At 45.7% G+C, this 18436-nt stretch overlaps 1 protein-coding gene and 1 long non-coding RNA gene across 2 annotated transcripts in view; both read right to left on the reverse strand.

The window, feature by feature from the left end:
• COL20A1 (collagen type XX alpha 1 chain) overlaps window positions 1-13425 on the reverse strand; it is a 135701-nt gene extending 122276 nt beyond the window's left edge. The window contains exon 1 of the mRNA XM_081916618.1: window positions 13345-13425. Within this exon, the coding sequence (XP_081772744.1) occupies window positions 13345-13410 (66 nt within the window). The 5' untranslated portion in view covers window positions 13411-13425. The remainder of the gene's footprint in view (window positions 1-13344) is intronic.
• Window positions 13426-17709: 4284 nt separating this feature from the next.
• The window catches only part of LOC309373295, a 118913-nt gene continuing 118186 nt past the window's right edge, over window positions 17710-18436 (reverse strand). The window contains exon 2 of the long non-coding RNA XR_014169953.1: window positions 17710-18246. This is a non-coding gene — a long non-coding RNA (uncharacterized lncRNA). The remainder of the gene's footprint in view (window positions 18247-18436) is intronic.

The raw sequence follows: 18436 nt of genomic DNA on the forward strand, positions 1-18436 counted from the left end.
TACAGGTGAAACTCAGAAAATTAGAATATTGTGGAAAAGTTAATTTATTTCGGTAATTCAACTTAAAAGGTGAAACTAATATATGAGATAGTCTCATGAGATAGACTCATGACATGCAAAGCGAGATATGTCAAGCCTTTATTTGTTATAATTGTGATGAACAGCTGATGAAAACCCCAAATTAACAATCTCAGAAAATTAGAATATTAAATGAAATCAGCAAAACAAGCACTGCAAATAGAGCAATATTGGACCAAAATGATGTGGGAAGCGGGTGGCACTGTGGTCTACTCTAAACCACAGAGCCTAGGGCTTGCTGATCAGAAGGTCAGCGGTTCGAATCCCCGTGACGGGGTAAGCTCCCGTTGCTCGGTCCCAGCTCCTGCCAACCTAGCAGTTCGAAAGCACGTCAAAAAAGTGCAAGTAGATAAATAGGTACCACTCCAGCAGGAAGGTAAATGGTGTTTCCATGCGCTCTACTGGTTTGCCAGAAGCAGCTTAGTCATGCTGGCCACATGACCCGGAAGCTGTACGCTGGCTCCCTCAGCCAGTAAAGCAAGATGAGCGCTGCAACCCCCGAGTCTTCCACGACTGAACCTAATGGTCAGGGGTACCTTTACCTTTACCTTACTATTTGAAGTGGGCTACTTTTAAAATGAGGCTGCATTTTAAATTGCATTTTAACCTGTATTTTAAATTGGGGTTTTCCCCCCTATTATGGGGTATAAATAAAAATTATTATTATTATTATTATTGGAAACTCACAAGTGCAACGCTCTCCTCTCCTGTGGTTTTCAGCAACTGGTATTCAGGAGCAAAAGTTTTATGGTCAAGTGGGGATGTGAACCCTATCTCTAGGGTCCCAAGTCCAATGCTCAAACCACCACACCACTTAGATTAATTACACCCCTCGTTTAATTAATAATAATAATAATTGTATTATTTATACCCCACCCATCTGGCTGGGTTTCCCCAGCTAACTCTGGGCGGCTTACAGCATATCTAAAATCATAAAGCACCAAGCGTTAAAAACCTCCTGATAGAGGCCAGTCTTCTAAAAGTTGTGTAATTCTTTTATCTCCTTGACATCTGAAAGGAGGGGTGTTCCATGGGGAGGGTGGAACAAAAATGGTAACAAAAATGGGTTTGGGAAGGGGATAAGAAGACTAGAAATGGATGGGATGGGGCTACCCTCGGCTCCTCAACCAACATAGTGCAGGCACTCTTCACATGCCCAGATGCTCAGGTGTTGCTACATGCTGTTAGGCTGAGCATCAGGAAAAAACCTAGGAAGTCAAACAGGAGCCACTTTTGCTGAAGGCAAACAAGGAAATTGCTCAGGAGGAATCTTGCTTTGAAAGCAGGTATGTGATCATGGACACTGGCCCCATCACCTCCTGGCCAATAGAAGGGGAAGAAATGGAGGCAGTGAGAGATTTTACTTTCTTGGGCTCCATGATCACTGCAGATGGTGACAGCAGCCACGAAATTAAAAGACGCCTGCTTCTTAGGAGAAAACCAATGACAAACCTAGACAGCATCTTAAAAATCAGAGACATCACCTTGCCGACAAAGGTCCGTATAGTTAAAACTATGGTTTTCCCAGTAGTGATGTTTGGAAGTGAGAGCTGGACCATAAAGAAGGCTGATCCCCAAAGAATTGATGCTTTTGAATTATGGTGCTGGAGGAGACTCTTGAGAGTCCCATGGACTGCAAGAAGATCAAACCTCTCCATTCTGAAGGAAATGAGCCCTGAGTGCTCACTGGAAGGACAGATCGTGAAGCTGAGGCTCCAATACTTTGGCCACCTCATGAGAAGAGAAGACTCCCTGGAAAAGACCCTGATGTTGGGAAAGATGGAGGGCACAAGGAGAAGGGGACGACAGAGGACAAGATGGTTGGACAGCGTTCTTGAAACTACCAGCATGAGTTTGACCAAACTGCGGGAGGCAGTGGAAGACAGGAGTGCCTGGTGTGCTCTGGTCCATGGAGTCACGAAGAGTCAGACACGACTAAACGACTAAACAACATGTGAAACAGTCAAACACCAGATTCATATGCACGCCTTTGCAAATTTTAGTTACAGCTCAAAATATAAAATTCCTTCCAGTAGCACCTTAAAGACCAACTAAGTTAGTTCTTGGTATGAGCTTTCGTGTGCATGCACACTTTTCTCAAAATATGATATACTAACTTCCTTTTTCTATCTTTAAACCATAGCTTAGCAGCCCTGCAAAAGCAGGACCTCAAAAAATTATTTATGAACTCATAAACGCTCCTCCCCACGGAAATCTTTAGTAAAAGGCGAAAGATTTATACGATCTGAGGAAAAGCCAGAGTATAGTTTTGCAGCCAGCAGTAGTCCAGGGTACAGGATCAGAGCCTGACAATTAGGTTAGGGTGCTACTTAGGATTTACCCGAAAGCGCTCTGCGGCGAGGAAAAATAAGGTGAAGGAGGGTCCCTAACTCTGCCCCGCGGTTAGATAACCGGACTCTCACGTTAACCACGGAGAAATCGCGCCCTATCTCCGCGCAATGCATCATGGTCGAAGCAAATGCAAATGAGGCCCCCGCCCCTTCCAGGTGTCGGCCCCGCCCGTGCAAGGCAGGCGGTGCAAAGGGTGGCTGGGCGGAAATCAGAGAGTGCAACTTTTCAATTTTCAGCTAAATCAGAATTCCTGCTGGTGGCTGCAGATCACGCAGCTGGAAAAGAGATCGTTGAAGAGGCCAGTTCAGAAGTTGGCAAAGTTGCCTGCCTGGAAGCCTATCTCCACCTTAAACCCGGATAAGCCTTGCATCCTTCATGCCCTCCTTAGCGGTGCAGCGATAAAACTGTCAGCACTTTTTGCAAAGCTAAGCCAAGCATCCGGTGCGGTTTCAGATGTGTGTTCGAGTTTCCCCGCCTTGCAGGGGGTTGGGATAGATGACCACTGGGGAACCCTTCCAATTCTGTGAGCCTACCAATTCCATGAATCTATCCTAGATTATCTGGTGTTGGTTGTTGAGAAAGTGAAATGCACTCTGCACATGCCTGCTGGTTCTAAAGAGGGGACCCAAAGCGGAGGCCTGACTTTTGCTTCTTGGGGGGGGGGAGTGTTGACAGATGGTCCGTCCTTGGATCGGAACCACAGTGGAGACAAAGGGTTCAATCTCCCCTCCCTCAAAGAGGGATGGGTGGATCTGTCAATTTAAATGTACAATGCGATACGATACAATAATGTTTATTGTCATTGTCCCATGCAGAACAACGAAATTGAAAAATCTACATCAGACATTCAGAAACAAACAAGTCTGTTATCCCAGCTATCCCAGCCTGGTTAACCCCCTGAAAACTCTGATACCCCATAATTAAATACAATATACTCCCATAGAGACTACCTTACACCACGTTTAAAACCAAAATCGCATTTGGATAGAAATTGTTTCTCAGGCGGCTAGTCCTAGTCTTTATAACCCTGTACCTTCTTCCAGAAGGCAGAAGCTGGAAAATCATTTCTGAGGTGCACACTATCCTGCGCTATCTCTGCAGCTTTCTTATGGCACCTGGAAGCATAGATTTGATCCAAGGTGGGAAGAGTGCACCCATTTATTCTCTCCACAGTCTTTACAACCCTGGACAGCATTGTTTTTCCCCTGACCGTGCAGCTCCTAAACCACACACAGAGACCATAAGTTAATACACTCTCAACAGTACAACGGTAAAATGCCATCAACAGGTCCTTTGAGAGATTATTTTTCTGGAGGATTCTCAGAAAGAATAACCTCTGCTGTGCTCTCTTCATCAGGTCTTTACTGTGTCAGTTTTTCAGCCCTAATTTCAGTTCCACATTTCTGCAGCAATTCACATTTTTTTTAGGGGGGCGGGGACTCAGGAAAATCAGCATTTTAGTACAATTTTAGTACAAATTTCTCCTAATATACACATCTATGTATCCAGTTTTGACAAGTACACACATTTATTCTTGCAATCAATTTCCTCCAATAGCATGCATTGTTCCATGTTGATTTCATCCATCAGGCACACTTTCCCCTAAAATATGCATTGTTGTACATACTGCTTCGTTCGAGAACTGCCCTGCAAAGTTGGGAAACGTGCAAATTTCAATAGATGGTCCACTTTTGCTTCCTGTATGGGTAGTTTCTTATTCAAATGCAAAGTTGAAATCTCTCCCATCCTTACCTGCAAACCAGAGGCTCACACAAACACACACAATCTCTCCCCCCCCCCCAGCTGCTAATAATAAATGAAAACCAAGCACACAATGGTGAATCAAATACTAAACATTGTCTTGTTTGGCCCCAAGAGAACTGCAAGAATACCCAGAAGAAACGTGGTCATGAATGTTGTGCAGAAGAAGGAGTCCGCACTCCACCTCAGGAGATTATCTTTTTTAAAAAGGAACTTTGTTTTAGAATCATCTAAGGGGAGTGACCTTACGGGTCATCTAGTCTCAATGCAGAATCTTGCACTCCCAGATGCAACTACACGCTGACAGATGACAAACCAGCCCTTACAACATGCCTGTGATGTCGCCCGGAATCATCACATTGCAGGTTTGAATGCTGAGAAAAGGCTTCCTTATAGAAGAACCGCAGGTGAGTTTACAGCTAAGGAGATGTTTATCTCGGAACCAGGGACTTCGGAGTTTACAAAGCACTCAGTTCCATTCACTACAGGATAAAAGTTGGCTCACAACTCATCACACCAGGCACTAACAGAGCTAAAACACAACGGTAGTAGGCACACACACACACACAACCTTCATTTCCTGACCCAACATTTCAAAATCCCACTAGAGTCCCCTATAGCAAGTCCAATTTGCAAATAACTATAAATTGTGAATGAATATCTGTCACAAACCTGGAGTCTTTCAATGAGTGAGGTTCTTCCTTAAGTTGGCTGCGATGGTTTGAAGAATCTGAGTACATTCTTGATATCTGAGGAAGGAAGCCAGCGGCTTGTCTGCTGTCTTTGAGCTTTTTTTCATTCTGTCTGATTTTTTTTTTTTGTGTGTGTGTGTGTGTGCAAGATTTCGTGCACAGATGTCAGAACTGCTGATTGTTTGGGGGGGGGGGGAGCAAAAGTTTCCAGGGTCTACAATCAATAAGAAAATAAATGCAATTTCTTTTTTAAAAAATAAATTGCATGAAACATCAGAGATACAGTGCAAAACATAGTCTTTCCAATTGCTCACCCTGCAGAATATCTCCAGACCTCTTCAAAGTAGCTTCTTAGAAAGCCAACCTAAAAGCCTATGTGGTTGATTCTTCCAGGGGTGCAAAGGGTCTGGGTTCATAAACTTTGGAGTCTATGCCCTAAGGGGAAATAACCAGTGCCAGATTTACGTATAAGCTAAACAAGCTATAGCTTAGGGCCCCACTCTCTTGGGGACCCCCCAAAAAATTAAAGGGAGGGGGAGTGTACACCCTTCCAAAATATAAGATAAAAAAATAAAATAAAACCTACATACAGCAACAGTGTTTGTGTTGTGTATGGACCTGTTGGGTCCATAAATTACCATATAGCATATATTCAGCACAAAGAACAGCAACATTTGGTTGTTGACGAAGGACAGCTGGACATGTAAAAGACCCCATTATCTTTAGTAGCTTAGGGTCTCTTCAAACCTAAATCCGGCCCTGGAAATAACTGTAGAGGATTGCATACCCAACTTCATCAATACACTGCAAAACATCTAAATAAATAAAAATAAACAAAGGGGGGGGGAGATATGAATATTGACCCCCCCAAGAAGATATTCAGCACTTCACTATTTTAAAGTGCTGTACAGTTCCAAAATATAAGATAAAAAACAAATAAAATAAAGCCTACATACAGCAACAGTGTTTTGTGTTGTGTAGGCTCCTATGATTTAAACAATGGGCCCTGCCTGCTAGCCCACTCCCTAAAATATCCCTGGTTTGCTCATTTCTATATATAGGGTGCCTACATTCTGCATGGACTGGTTGCACGGCAACATATGCAAATGGCTTTAGAATCCTATTAGGTCCATATATTCAGCACAAAAAACAGTGACAATTTGTTGTTGACAAAGGAGAGCTGGACATATAAAGGGCGCCATTGCCTTCAGTAGCGATGGGCCTCATCAAACCTAAACCCGGCCCTGGGTCTGAGCATATGATGCTGATCCTGGGCCGACTAAATTTTAAATGGCTCAGGGCCACAACACCTCAAGGACCACTTCTCATATGAACTGATCCAGACTCTGTGAACACCATCAGAGGCTCTTCTTTGTGTATCTCATCCACAAGAGGTCCAAAGTGAGGCAACACGAGAATGGGGCCTTTTCTGCAGTGGCTCCCTGTTTGTGGAATGCTCTCCCCAGAGAGGCTTGCTTGGCACCTTCATTACATATCTTTAGGCACCAGGCAAAAAACCATTTCTCTTTTTTTTATATATAAATATTTATTGAAATTTTTAGGTTACAATATAGTAAACAAACAAAGTTATAACAAAACATAACATACTTTCTTATCTTCTTGTGACCTCCTCACATCTCCCGCCCCTACCTTCCACGTTAAAAAAAAAATTTAATCCAGCAAATTATCGCCTTACTTCCATCCTTACTAATTATCAATTAAATTTAGCCAATTGTTTATCCAAAATAAAAATTGTTTTTTCTTACACTTTAACTTATCTTCCTACTTCGCTTCATCTATTTTGATGGTGCCAAATTGTTTATAATCAAGCATCCTGCTTAACATTCATAGAGTTTACAATGTTTTTGCAAGTAAATCTTAATTTTTTTCCAATCTTCTTCTACCGTCTCCTCTCCCAGATCTCGGATTCTGCCGGTCATCTCAGCCAGTTGCATATAGTCCATCAGTTGCATCTGCCATTCTTCCAGTGTGGGTAGATCTTGAGTTTTCCAGTGCTTCGTGAGAAGTATCCTTGCTGCTGTTGTTGCGTACATAAAGAATGTTCGGTCCTTCTTTACCACCCCTTGGCCGACAATACCCAAAAGGAAGGCCTCTGGTTTCCTAGAGAAGGTATACTTATATACCTTTTTCAGTTCATTATATATCTTTTCCCAGAAAGCCTTCACTTTAGGGCAGGTCCACCAAAGGTGAAAGAATGTTCCTTCATTTTCTTTACATTTCCAACACTTATTATCAGACAAGTGGTATATTTTTGCAAGTTTGACTGGGGTCATGTACCATCTATATATCATTTTCATTACATTTTCTTTCAAAGCATTGCATGCAGTGAAATTCAACCCAGTAGTCCACAACCTTTCCCAGTCCTCAAACATGATATTGTACCCAATGTCCTGTGCCCACTTTATCATGGCCGATTTTACCGTTTTATCTTGTGTGTTCCATTTTAACAGCAAGTTGTACATTCTTGAAAGTACCTTAGTCTTAGGCTCTAACAATTCTGTTTCCAACTTCGATTTCTCCACCTGGAACCCTAACTTTTTGTCAAGTTTAAAAACTTCCTTAATCTGAGTGTAGTGTAGCCAATCTCGCACTTTATCTCTCATTTTCTCCATACTCTGCAATTTCCAATTATCGCCATCTTTTTCTAATATTTCCCAATACTTTGGCCAGTTGGCCTCCATATTGAGTCTTTTTCAGGCCTTAGCTTCCAATGGTGAGAGCCACCTTGGAGTTTTATTTTCCAGTAAGTCTTTATATTTTGTCCAGACATTAAACACTGCTTTTCTGACAATATGATTCTTGAAAACCTTGTTAATCTTAACCTTGTCATACCACAGATATGCATGCCAACCAAAAGCATTGTTAAAACCTTCCAAATCCAGCACATCAGTGTCTTCAAGAAGTAGCCAGTCTTTTAACCAGCAGAAGGCTGCTGATTCATAGTAGAGCCTTAAGTTTTGCAGGGCAAAGCCCCCTCTTTCTCTTCAACCAGGTGTTGGGCTCATTAAACAATCTATGGCTTTTTTAATTTGTTTGTGGGAGGAGAATAATTGGTTTACTTTTGTCTTTTTTGGCGGGTCTTCTTTTCGTTGTGAGCCAACCTGTGATCTTTGCATGAAATTTGATAAATGTAATAAATCATCATCACCACCATCCAACTTCCATTTAAAAACATCCAAGGAAGGAGATTCCACCACCTTTTGAGGGAGTCTGTTCCGCTGTCAGAAAGTTCTTCCTGATATTTCGTAGAATCTCCTTTCTTGTAACTTGAATCCATTGGTTCAGGTCTATTGGCAGACAGCAGTTTCCTTTGTAACCGGTGTGTATGTCAGACATTGGTTCAGGTCCTACCCTCTGAAGCAGGAGAAAGCAAGCTTGGTCCATCTTCCATGTGATAGCCCTTCAGATATTTGAAGATGGAGATCAAAATTCCTCCTAATTTTCCTGCTCTCTGTAGCTGCTCCTGTTAACAGCTTCCAGGATAGCATGCTCAAAGCATCACCCATTTGCTGTCTAAAACAATACGATATGATACGATAATCTTTATTGTCATTGTCCCATACAGGACAACGAAATTGAAAAAATCTACATCAGACATTCAAAAACCAACACGCCTGCTACCCCAGCTAGGTTAACCCCTAGAAACTCTGATACCCCATAATTAAATACAATATACTCTGACTTGCTCTGTCCCAGCTCCTGCCAACCTAGCAGTTCAAAAGCACACCAGTGCAAGTAGATAAATAGGTACCACTGCGGTGGGAAGGTAAACGGCGTTTCTGTGCATTCTGGTTTCCGTCACGGTTTTCCATTGCACCAGAAGCGGTCTAGTCATGCTGGCCACATGACCCGGAAAGCTGTCTCCCTCAGCCTGAAAGCAAGATGAGCATCACACCCCATAGTCGCCTTTGACTAGACTTAACTGTCTAGGGGTCCTTTATCCTGAAAGGGCATGTTCAATGTAGGAACAGCCGAGACAGTGCGAATTGGAACTGAGCAGGAACAGCAAACTGCCTCTTGTACATTGTGTGAGCACTATAAGAGGTTCTGGTGAGTACACTGCCAGCCTTGAGCCCTGCACTGGCAACCTCTGCCACTGAGAGAACAGGATGCTGGACCCGGTGTACCATTGGCTTGATCCAGTAGGCTCTTCTTAACCTCTCTGCACTGAAGGAAATGGGATGAAACAAAATCATGGAGGAGGTTTATTAGGAAGCATTCTCTGATGGACTGGGGCTGTCCTCCTTTTGGAGTTGTTGCTGGTACCCATCTCTCTTGGGAGACAATGGAAGAATGCACCTTTGGAGATGAAGTCAACCCGTTGAAGTTACAGTGCCTGCTGTGGCTGTAAAGTCTAATAAGGGAGAGACATGTTTTGTTGCAGGTGGGACAAATGAAGGCGCCTGGTTGTGCTGATGCAGATGCACCATGGCGTTTCTTCTCTCTGAGCACCTCCAAGTAGTCATTCTCCTCCTCTGGTCATTGCTATGGATCACTTCTCCAAGGATCATGTCTGCTACCTGGACAGTTATCTTTCCACAAGGGCCAACATTCGTACCGAAATCCAGCATCGCCTGAGCTCTGCGAGTGTGGCTTTCTCCCAATTGAAGTGCAGAGTGTTTGAGGACCGGAACATTTGCAGGGAAACCAAAATGTTTGTTTAGAAAGCTATTGTACTACCAACCTTACTGCATGCTTGTGAAACATGGACCACTTATAAACACCATCTCCAGTGCCTCGAAAGATTCCATCAACAGTGTCTCCGAAAAATTTACACATCACTTGGGAAGACAGGTAAACTAATACCAGTGTACTGGAAGAAGCAAAAATCACCAGTGTCAAAGCAATGATTCTTCAACATCAACTTCATTGAACTGGCCATGTTGTTTGGATGCCTGATTATCGTCTTCCAAAGCAACTACTCTGTGGGATGCGGGTAGCGCTGTGGGTTAAACCACAGAGCCTAGGGCTCGCCGATCAGAAGGTTGGCGGTTTGAATCCCCGTGACGGGGTGAGCTCCCGTTGCTCGGTCCCTGCTCCTGCCAACCTAGCAGTTCGAAAGCATATCAAAGTGTAAGTAGATAAATATGTACTGCTGCAGCGGGAAGGTAAACAGCGATTCTGTGCACTGCTCTGGTTCACCAGAAGCGGCTTAGTCATGCCGGCCACATGACCTGGAAAAACTGTCTGTGGACAAACGTTGGCTCCTTCGGCCAGTAAAGTGAGATGAGCGCCGCAACCCCAGAGTCGTCTGTGACTGGACCTAATGGTCAGGGGTCCCTTTACTTTTTTACTCCCATAGAAACTACCTTACACTGTGTTTAAAACCAAAATCGCATTTGGATAGAAACTGTTTCTCAGATGGCTAGTCCTAGTCTTTGTAACCCTGTACCTTCTTCCAGAAGACAGAAGCTGAAAGAGATAATTTCCGGGGTGCGCACTATCCTGCCTTGGTTCTGTATATTTTATAACAAGTTCTGCACGTCACATTTCCCACACCGGGAGACCGATACAACTCTCTGCCAAGAAAAGTGATGACTATGAACCGTAGCAACTTTTTTTGTTCTAAGATGTTCAAAGCAATCCACTCGGGACTTGTTGGTGCTTGAGTGCGAGACGGATGTATGTCTACTCCAGACTGATCAAAATGATCTTATTCTGGCCAACTTCATTCTGCGTTGAAGCATCCTCTATTCCTCGAAGCCCTAAGCAGTTTCTCCAATTGAAGTTAATTAGGCAATTGAAGTTAATTAGGTGGTTATTTCACATTAAAGGAACAGGCTCTTGCAAACCAGTTTGGCTTGCCATTCATGTTGAGAAATATGTTGTGATGGCGAAGGGTGGAGAGGGGTCAGGAAGAGTGATGTGAATCCACAGATTGGATGTTGGAGGGCACAGCTGGCAAGGAATAACACCTATTGCTAACAAAGTTCCCATCAGGACCTTATGGGGTCAGGTCATTGGTCACTTCTATTGACTCTGACCAACAGCAGCTCTCCGGAGTATCTGGATTTTGAGAAAATGTCACGGGCGCAGTGGTAGACCTCGGGATCTCAAATTTCAGCAGTGTCCTGCGTGACACAACAAAAATGGTACCCCTGGTCTCTCGCCTTCTATTTGACATCATAGTTGTGACACCCCCCAAGGCTCTGCACCCAGTGGAACCGATCCAGTTGTGCTCTCTTAAATCTGCCTCTGATGGATGTCTGCCACAAAACGGCTGCCATGGCGTGTGTGGCATAAAACAAAATGGCCAAAAACAAAGATAAGGAAAAGGGACAGGACCAGAAAACAGCATGGGCATCTTCCCCCCTACATCACTTTCCCCATCAATGGGGGGAAAGGCACCTACAGCAGATATCACCACACTTCCTCGCGGAAAGAAACTGTTTGCCATCTTTTCAGAATGGACACAATCCTGTGGAATGCAGACGGGGGTGGCGCTGTGGTCTAAACCATGGAGCCTATTAGGCTTGCCCATCAGAAGCTCGCAGTTTGAATCCCCACGACGGGGTGAGCTCCTGTTGCTCGGTCCCAGCTCCTGCCCACCTAGCAGTTCTAAAGCACGTCAAAGTGCAAGTAGATAAATAGGTACTGCTCCGGCGGGAAGGTAAACAGCGTTTCCGTGCGCTGTTCTGGTTTGCCAAAAGCGGCTTAGTCATGCTGGCCACATGACCCAGAAGCTGTACGCCTGCTCCCTCGGCCAATAAAGCGAGATGAGCGCCGCAACGCCAGAGTTGCCACGACTGGACCTAATGGTCAGGGGTCCCTTTACCTTTACTTAGGACCAATCTTAGTGTATTTTTGGTGTTTGTGGAAGCCGCCCAGAGTGGCTGGGGAAACCCAGCCAGATGGGCGGGGTACAAATAATTAATTATTGTTGTTGTTGTTGTTGTTGTTGTTGCATAGGTTAGCCCAGAAATTCCTCTGCAGCTTGTATTTTCCCTTCACAACCCAAATATTCAAAATTCCTATATTTATTACTTTCTATAGCACTGTAACCAGCTGCCAAGATGTATCCTCTCCCTAGCAGGGTGTGGGTCACTTTGGGGTTGAAAGGGGGTGATTTCTGTAAAGAAAGTTGATGAAGAACAACAACCATACAGTGCCAGGTTTAGCGACATCTCTTATTACTGTACTATGATGAATCAAATGTTCTGAAAGCTACTTCCCACCTTTCTTTTGTCGGCCCTTGCATTGCCTTCCACTGTCTGGCCACCTCCATCTGAGCAACTGACAACAATAGCAACACTAGTTCTTCATTGTGCACCAAAAAGTTCTGTTCATCTTCAGTCAAAGAGCAATGCCAACGTGGCGTCTGGGACCAAAAGCCGGCTGCTTATACCAGAGACTAATTCAAGCATCCAAACCAAGAATTGGTTAACTCTGGTGCATCTCCACCACATGTGAATAAGGGTTCCCCCTTTTCCTCACATCCATGCTAGCAGCTTAGGGGTCCTAATCAAATGAGAAAGCCTCACTGGGGTCCAGCGCCACCACAGAAGCAATGGGTTGGGTATTTTCACCTGTTCCTGCAAGGTCTTACAAGGCAATTAATTTCTTAAAATTAATGCATTTGTCACAGATTCTATAGAATAAGGGTGAAAGTGGGTAACAGTTGTGCAAAGCTTAAGGCAGAAGCTGGCTTTGCACAGTGCCACTTGGCTAGTGCCAGTGATGTCAACAAGAAAAAATCAGCACTCCAAATCGTTTTGTACTGTTTAGAAATCCATTTTCTATCCGTGGAGGGCTAACATGGGAAATATGAATGGCTCTATTACATGGGATCTTTGAAAAACCAAAAGGCAGGAAGGCTTTCCAAAGCTTGGCAGAGGTATGAGATTGATGTTGGGACCCAGATCCAATTGGCTGGCATGCCAAGTCTATCTGTGATGGCCTGGGATTCGGATTCGGATGCTGAACCTGAGGGATCCCAGCCTGCAAGGAATTCCCCACCTCCAGAACCCGCTGAGCCGGGGCTGAGGCATGAGCCTGAAGGGTCCTCACCTGTGCTGGATCCTCAGGTGCAGGCTCCAGCTGAGTCTGCTCTAGCTCCTGAGGTGATGGAGGACCCATTGCTTGCAGGTGCTCCACTCTCAGCCCCGTCAGGGGAAGCTGAGGTTGCCTCTGGGTCCGGTAACCCTCCAGCCTCTCCTGAGCTACAGAGGCTCAGGGCAGAGAGGCGGAGGGAACTAAGTTCTCACAGGAGGAGTGCTTGCCTCCAGGCCAGGAGAGGCGAGTCACCTGAGGATCGGGGCCGCCCTATGCCTGGGGGCAGATAAAAAACCAGGCAGCCTCAGTCCCAAGTTGCGGGAGCAACTTCGTTGGTTGTCAGTTCCTGCCTGAACCCTGTCCTGCTATCCTGCCCGAGCTCCTGACCTCACCCGACTACCTGACCTGCATCCAGCTTCAACTTTTATGGACTGCCTCCATACTGCACCTTCGACCTCGGACTGGACTCGGACCATGCCTCTCGTTTAAGCCCATGGGACCGGCACACTATCATTGAAATGGTGAAACTGGGAATAAGATGTTTTTGCTCTCTGCCCAAGGGACTAGCTGCGGATTCTCTTGTTAAATTATGCCCATCTTCAAGCTGCCTTGTTTCTTGGGAATTGCAAGTCAAGCCAGGCCAGGTACTAACATTTCCCTCCGAGGAGCCATTAAGCATTCCCTCCCCACCCCCCAAACCACTTGCCTCCACCCCAAACGCTTTTGCTTAGTGCAGCTATTATAGCATCTGCTCAAAACGGGAAATGACGCTCGATCATTACCCAGCAGAAGATCTTCGGGCATGAATTTTTAACAAGCGCTCCTTTCAAGTTCCTGAAAAGGCTCTTCATGAAAATTCAGCAGGCCTCGAACTCTGAGAGGCAGGGAAGGGTCACAGGCTCTGAGCCAATGGTGTCGGGTGGAATTTGCTATTCATCGGGGTGTGGCAGGCAATCCTGCCTAGAGGCAGTGGGGAATCTGGGCACAGTGAGGCATTGAGGAGCAAGACATGAGCAAGAGGGGGGGGGGGAGAGAAAGAGAGAATGGAGGAAAATGAAGAAAACTAATCTAATGTGCATCACATAGATTATTATTTTTTTAACCTAGAGGGCCTAAAATCCCAAACTCTTCTGTTAGGCCTTTTCCACACTAACCTTTCCACTGCTCTTTCTAAGCATGGTCCCCTCTTTAAAGCTCCGTGTCCAAGCTTTCTTCTGTTCTGGGATTTTCCCCACGGAAACCTGCTCTTTAAAGCTCAGTCAGAGCAAACAATTCAGGAAAACCTGAATTCACATTTGCTCCAATCGAGTGCTGAAAAGTAGGTTTTCGTGGGGATAGCTCTGTAGCAAAAAACCAAATGCTTGGACCTGTGTCTGGAAAAGGTAAAGGTAAAGGGACCCCTGACCATTAGGTCCAGTCATGATTGATTCTGGGGTTGCGGCAATCATCTCGCTTTATTGGCTGAGGGAGCCGGTGTACAGCTTCCGGGTCATGTGGCCAGCATGACTAAGCCGCTTCTGGCGAACCAGAGCAGCGCACGGAAACACCGTTTACCTTCCCGCCAGAGCGGTACCTATTTATCTACTTGCACTTTGATGTGCTTTCGAACTGCTAGGTGGGCAGGAGCTGGGACCAAACAACAGGAGCTCACTCCGTCGCGGGGATTTGAACCACCGACCTTCTGATTGGCAAGTCCTAGGCTCTGTGGCTTAACCCACAGCGCCACCCGCAGTGCCTGGAAAAGGTAAAGGTAAAGGGACCCCTGACCATTAGGTCCAGTCGTGACCGACTCTGGGGTTGCGGCGCTCAGAAAGAGCAGGGCAAAAAAGTTGTAGAAGATTGTGCAGTTGGAAGGGACCAGGAGGGTCATCTAGTCCAACTCTCTGCAATGCAGGAATCTTTTGCCCAACGTGGGGCTTGAACCCACAATCCAGAGATGAAGAACCTTGTGCTGTACTGACTGAGCCATACCAGGGCCCAGCTGGTAAATGTGGATCAGCTCGTGGTGCTACCATGACTCCAGAACCAACTGTAGAAAGTTATATTCCCTCTAATGAAGTGTGAGGGAAATCACCATTGCCCTGATTGACAATTAGTTTTTAAAAACAAAAACAAAAAAACCCCACAAACCCCCAGGGAGAACACACAGCGCTTAGAGAATTAACCAAAAATAAATAAATAAATGTAAATGAGCAAGGTAGCATTTTTGAGACACCTCAGCAAAAAATATAGTTTTCTTCTTCACAAAACCCTTTAAAAGCAATTATGGGTTGAGGTGGTGTTCAAACTTCAATCGAGGAGCTGGATCGTAAACCTCCATGCCAAGTTGCATTGAGATCACACATGCTCTAGGGAAATATCAGATTGCAGTGTTTACGTTCTTAATCTCTCCCCTGAGCTGTGATGGTCTGGGGATAAACTGATGTTTGGGCATGAAACACACAGAACCGAATCCTGGAGAGGAACTAACTGCACATCAATAGATTTGATATCTCCACCATAAAAAACAGGCGTCGTTTTACTACATCTTTGAAAGGCTTCTCTCTTTGATACGGCTGAACTGGTGTGCAGTCGTGTCTGCACCTTGTTTAATCCCAGTCACTGACGACTCCAGGGGCAAATAATCTTACAAGCAGAACATCCATTTTCCCCATCAGCACTATTGCACTAAAGTGGCACAGGTGGAAGAACACTTAGCCTCTAAATAAGATTTTAAAAAACAAAAACCCAAAACATACTTTTCACTATGTTTTAGATCATGCATTTTAGACAATTATTGCATTGCAAATGTTTTTCCTGCAGTGAAATAGACTTCAGCTTGCATAACGGAACTTTCCCTTCCTCTCCCTGCAGCCAACTGCCCCCCTTTGGCCCTCAAAATCTGCTCAGGGGGTTGGAGGGCACCTCTGGACAGGGGTGGAGGAAGGGGGGTGCAGTGGGGGCCGGCCACCCCCGGTGCCTTCACTGGGGGGGTGACATTTGGCAGTTGCAGGAGGAGGGCGGTGCGCTGAATGTCCGCAATCGGCAGCCTTCTCCTCCCCCATGGGCGGCTTGCTCCGCCCCTGGCTGCAGAGTGTGCACACCTCTCTGTGCACCCGAGTGGCTATCCCGCGCCTGGGATGGCACCCTCCGCACCCCACTGCCCTCGGGAGCACGGATATATGCTCTGCTGCTGCCTCTGGAGCAGATTTTGAAGGTGTGAGAAGAGAGGAAGAGGCAGAGCTCTGCATGTTTAGCATTGGGTACAACCCAAAGCAGTGAGGTATAGACACACATAGTCAGTTTGGGCCAGGCTGATGTTCCCTTTCTGAAGTTTAAATGACAGCCACCAAAACAGGACAGATAAGCCGTGTGTGTGCATGCACACATGTGCATATGAGAGAACTGTGTGTTGCTCACCCTCATCAGTGTCACAGTCGTGACAGAAGTGGTATTCCTGACATCTACAGCCACATTCTGCACAGTGCTGATATGGTTGTATATACAGTGGTACCTCGGGATTCGGGTTACAGACACTTCAGGTTACAGACTCTGCTAACCCAGAAATAGTACCTCGGGTTAAGAACTTTGCTTCAGGAAGAGAACAGAAATTGTGCAGCGGCGGCACGGTAGCAGCAGGAGGCCCCATTAGCTAAAGTGGTGCTTCAGGTTAAGAACAGTTTCAGGTTAAGAATGGACCTCTGGATGAATTAAGTTCTTAACCCGAGGTACCACTGTACCGCAAAACACCTGGGAAAGAAAGCACATTTCCCCAGTGACAAAATATTATGATTAGAGCACAGTTGTACCTTGGAAGTTGAACAGAATCTGTTCCGGAAGTCCGTTCGACTTCCAAAATGTTCAGAAACCAAAGCACGGCTTCTGATTGGCTGCAGGAACCTCCTGCAGCCAATTGGATGCCTTGTTGTGCGTTCAGCTTCCAAAAGAACATTCGAAAACTCACTTCCGGGTTTCAATCGTTTGGGAGCCAATTTGTTTGGGAGCCAAGGCGTTTGAGAGCCAAGGTACGACTGTACTGGGAATATTTCTTGCAAACTGTGAATGAATGTAAATAAACACATCTGTAGGAAGTGGCGGAGGAAGGGGAGCAGGGGGCCGCCCACCCCGGTTGCCATCTCTGAGGGGGTGACAAGAAGGCACCCTGTAGGAGACTCTCCCCACCACCCCTGGGCACGGCAGCACAAACCCCTGCCATCATGCTGCCACAGCTGCATGCGGAGGATCCTCCACTCGCAGTTGCACCATCCGCCACCATCCGTACAGTGCTTGAGGATCCCTCCAACATATGTATAGGGTGCACGCATGCATGGCATGTAGCGACACATGTGCATGCGCCGTACATAGTGGTTTGCCCCGCCCCTCGACATCCCACACTGGGTGGCAGTTTTCCTTCCTTCGCCCCTGTCTGTAGTTAGAAAGGTAAAAGGCCCCTTGACAGTTAAGTCCAGTCAAAGGCAACTATGGGATGCAACGCTCATTTCACTTTTCAGGCCAGGGGAGCCAGCGTTTGTCCACAGATAGCTTTCTGGGTCATGTGGCCAGCATGACTAAACTGCTACTGGCACAATGGAACACTGTGACAGAAACCAGAGTGCACAGAAACACCGTTTACCTTTCCGACGCAGTGGTACCTAGTTATCTACTTGCACTGGTATGCTTTCGAGCTGCTAGGTTGGCAGAAGCTGGGGCGGCGCAACGGAAGCTCACCCTGTTGTGCGGATTTGAACTGCCGACTTTCCGATCGGCAAGCCCAAGAAGCAGAGTGGTTTAGACCACACACCCCACCACACAACCAATGAGTAAGACCTCTGTGTTTTTTGTGCGGAAGAAGGGGAAAACCTTTATTAAGTGTGCAGAGCACCCTAGAATTCATGTTTTCTTGGAATGCCGAAGAAGCCACAGTCAGCTTTATATAGAGAGAAAAGACAGTCAGGTGATTCTTACAGGGAACATTCCTTTAGATCAGCAGTACTGTAAAAATGTTTCAGAGGCAGGCAGCATGGATGCTGTTAGGAAAACATTCTTTAAGAAACATATAAAAGTTCCTGGAAGCTTTAAAGAAGGTTCCAGAATTTTCTTTAGTGTGTAGGAGAGGCACTCTAGGCTTGATTGGTGTCAGCTTGGGGTGCAAATAAAGGAAGTTGCAGGCTGCAATTTGCACACGAGGAAAGCACACACACACACACACACACACACACACACACAGTCAGCATGCACGCTGACAACAAGGTTGGAAGTAAGACAATGTGTGCTGCTGATACTGTGAGTTTTGCTGTGTCAGGATTGTTAATTACTGGACTGAGATTATACCGTGCTGGAGAGATAAAGAATGAATGTAAATAGCTTGTACCTTGCAAGACGAATGCCTCGCAAGACGAAAAACGCGCAAGACGAAAGAGTTTTCCGTTTTTTGAGTCGTTCCGCAAGACAAATTTTCCTATGGGCTTGCTTCGCAAGACGAAACGTCTTGTGAGTTCTTGCGAGTTTGTTTCCTTTTTCTTAAAGCTGCTAAGCCGCTAATAGCCACTAATCCACTAAGC

The sequence above is a fragment of the Podarcis melisellensis genome, assembly GCF_964234715.1.
Source record: "Podarcis melisellensis genome assembly, chromosome: 6".
Classification (NCBI taxonomy): Eukaryota; Metazoa; Chordata; class Lepidosauria; order Squamata; family Lacertidae; genus Podarcis; species Podarcis melisellensis.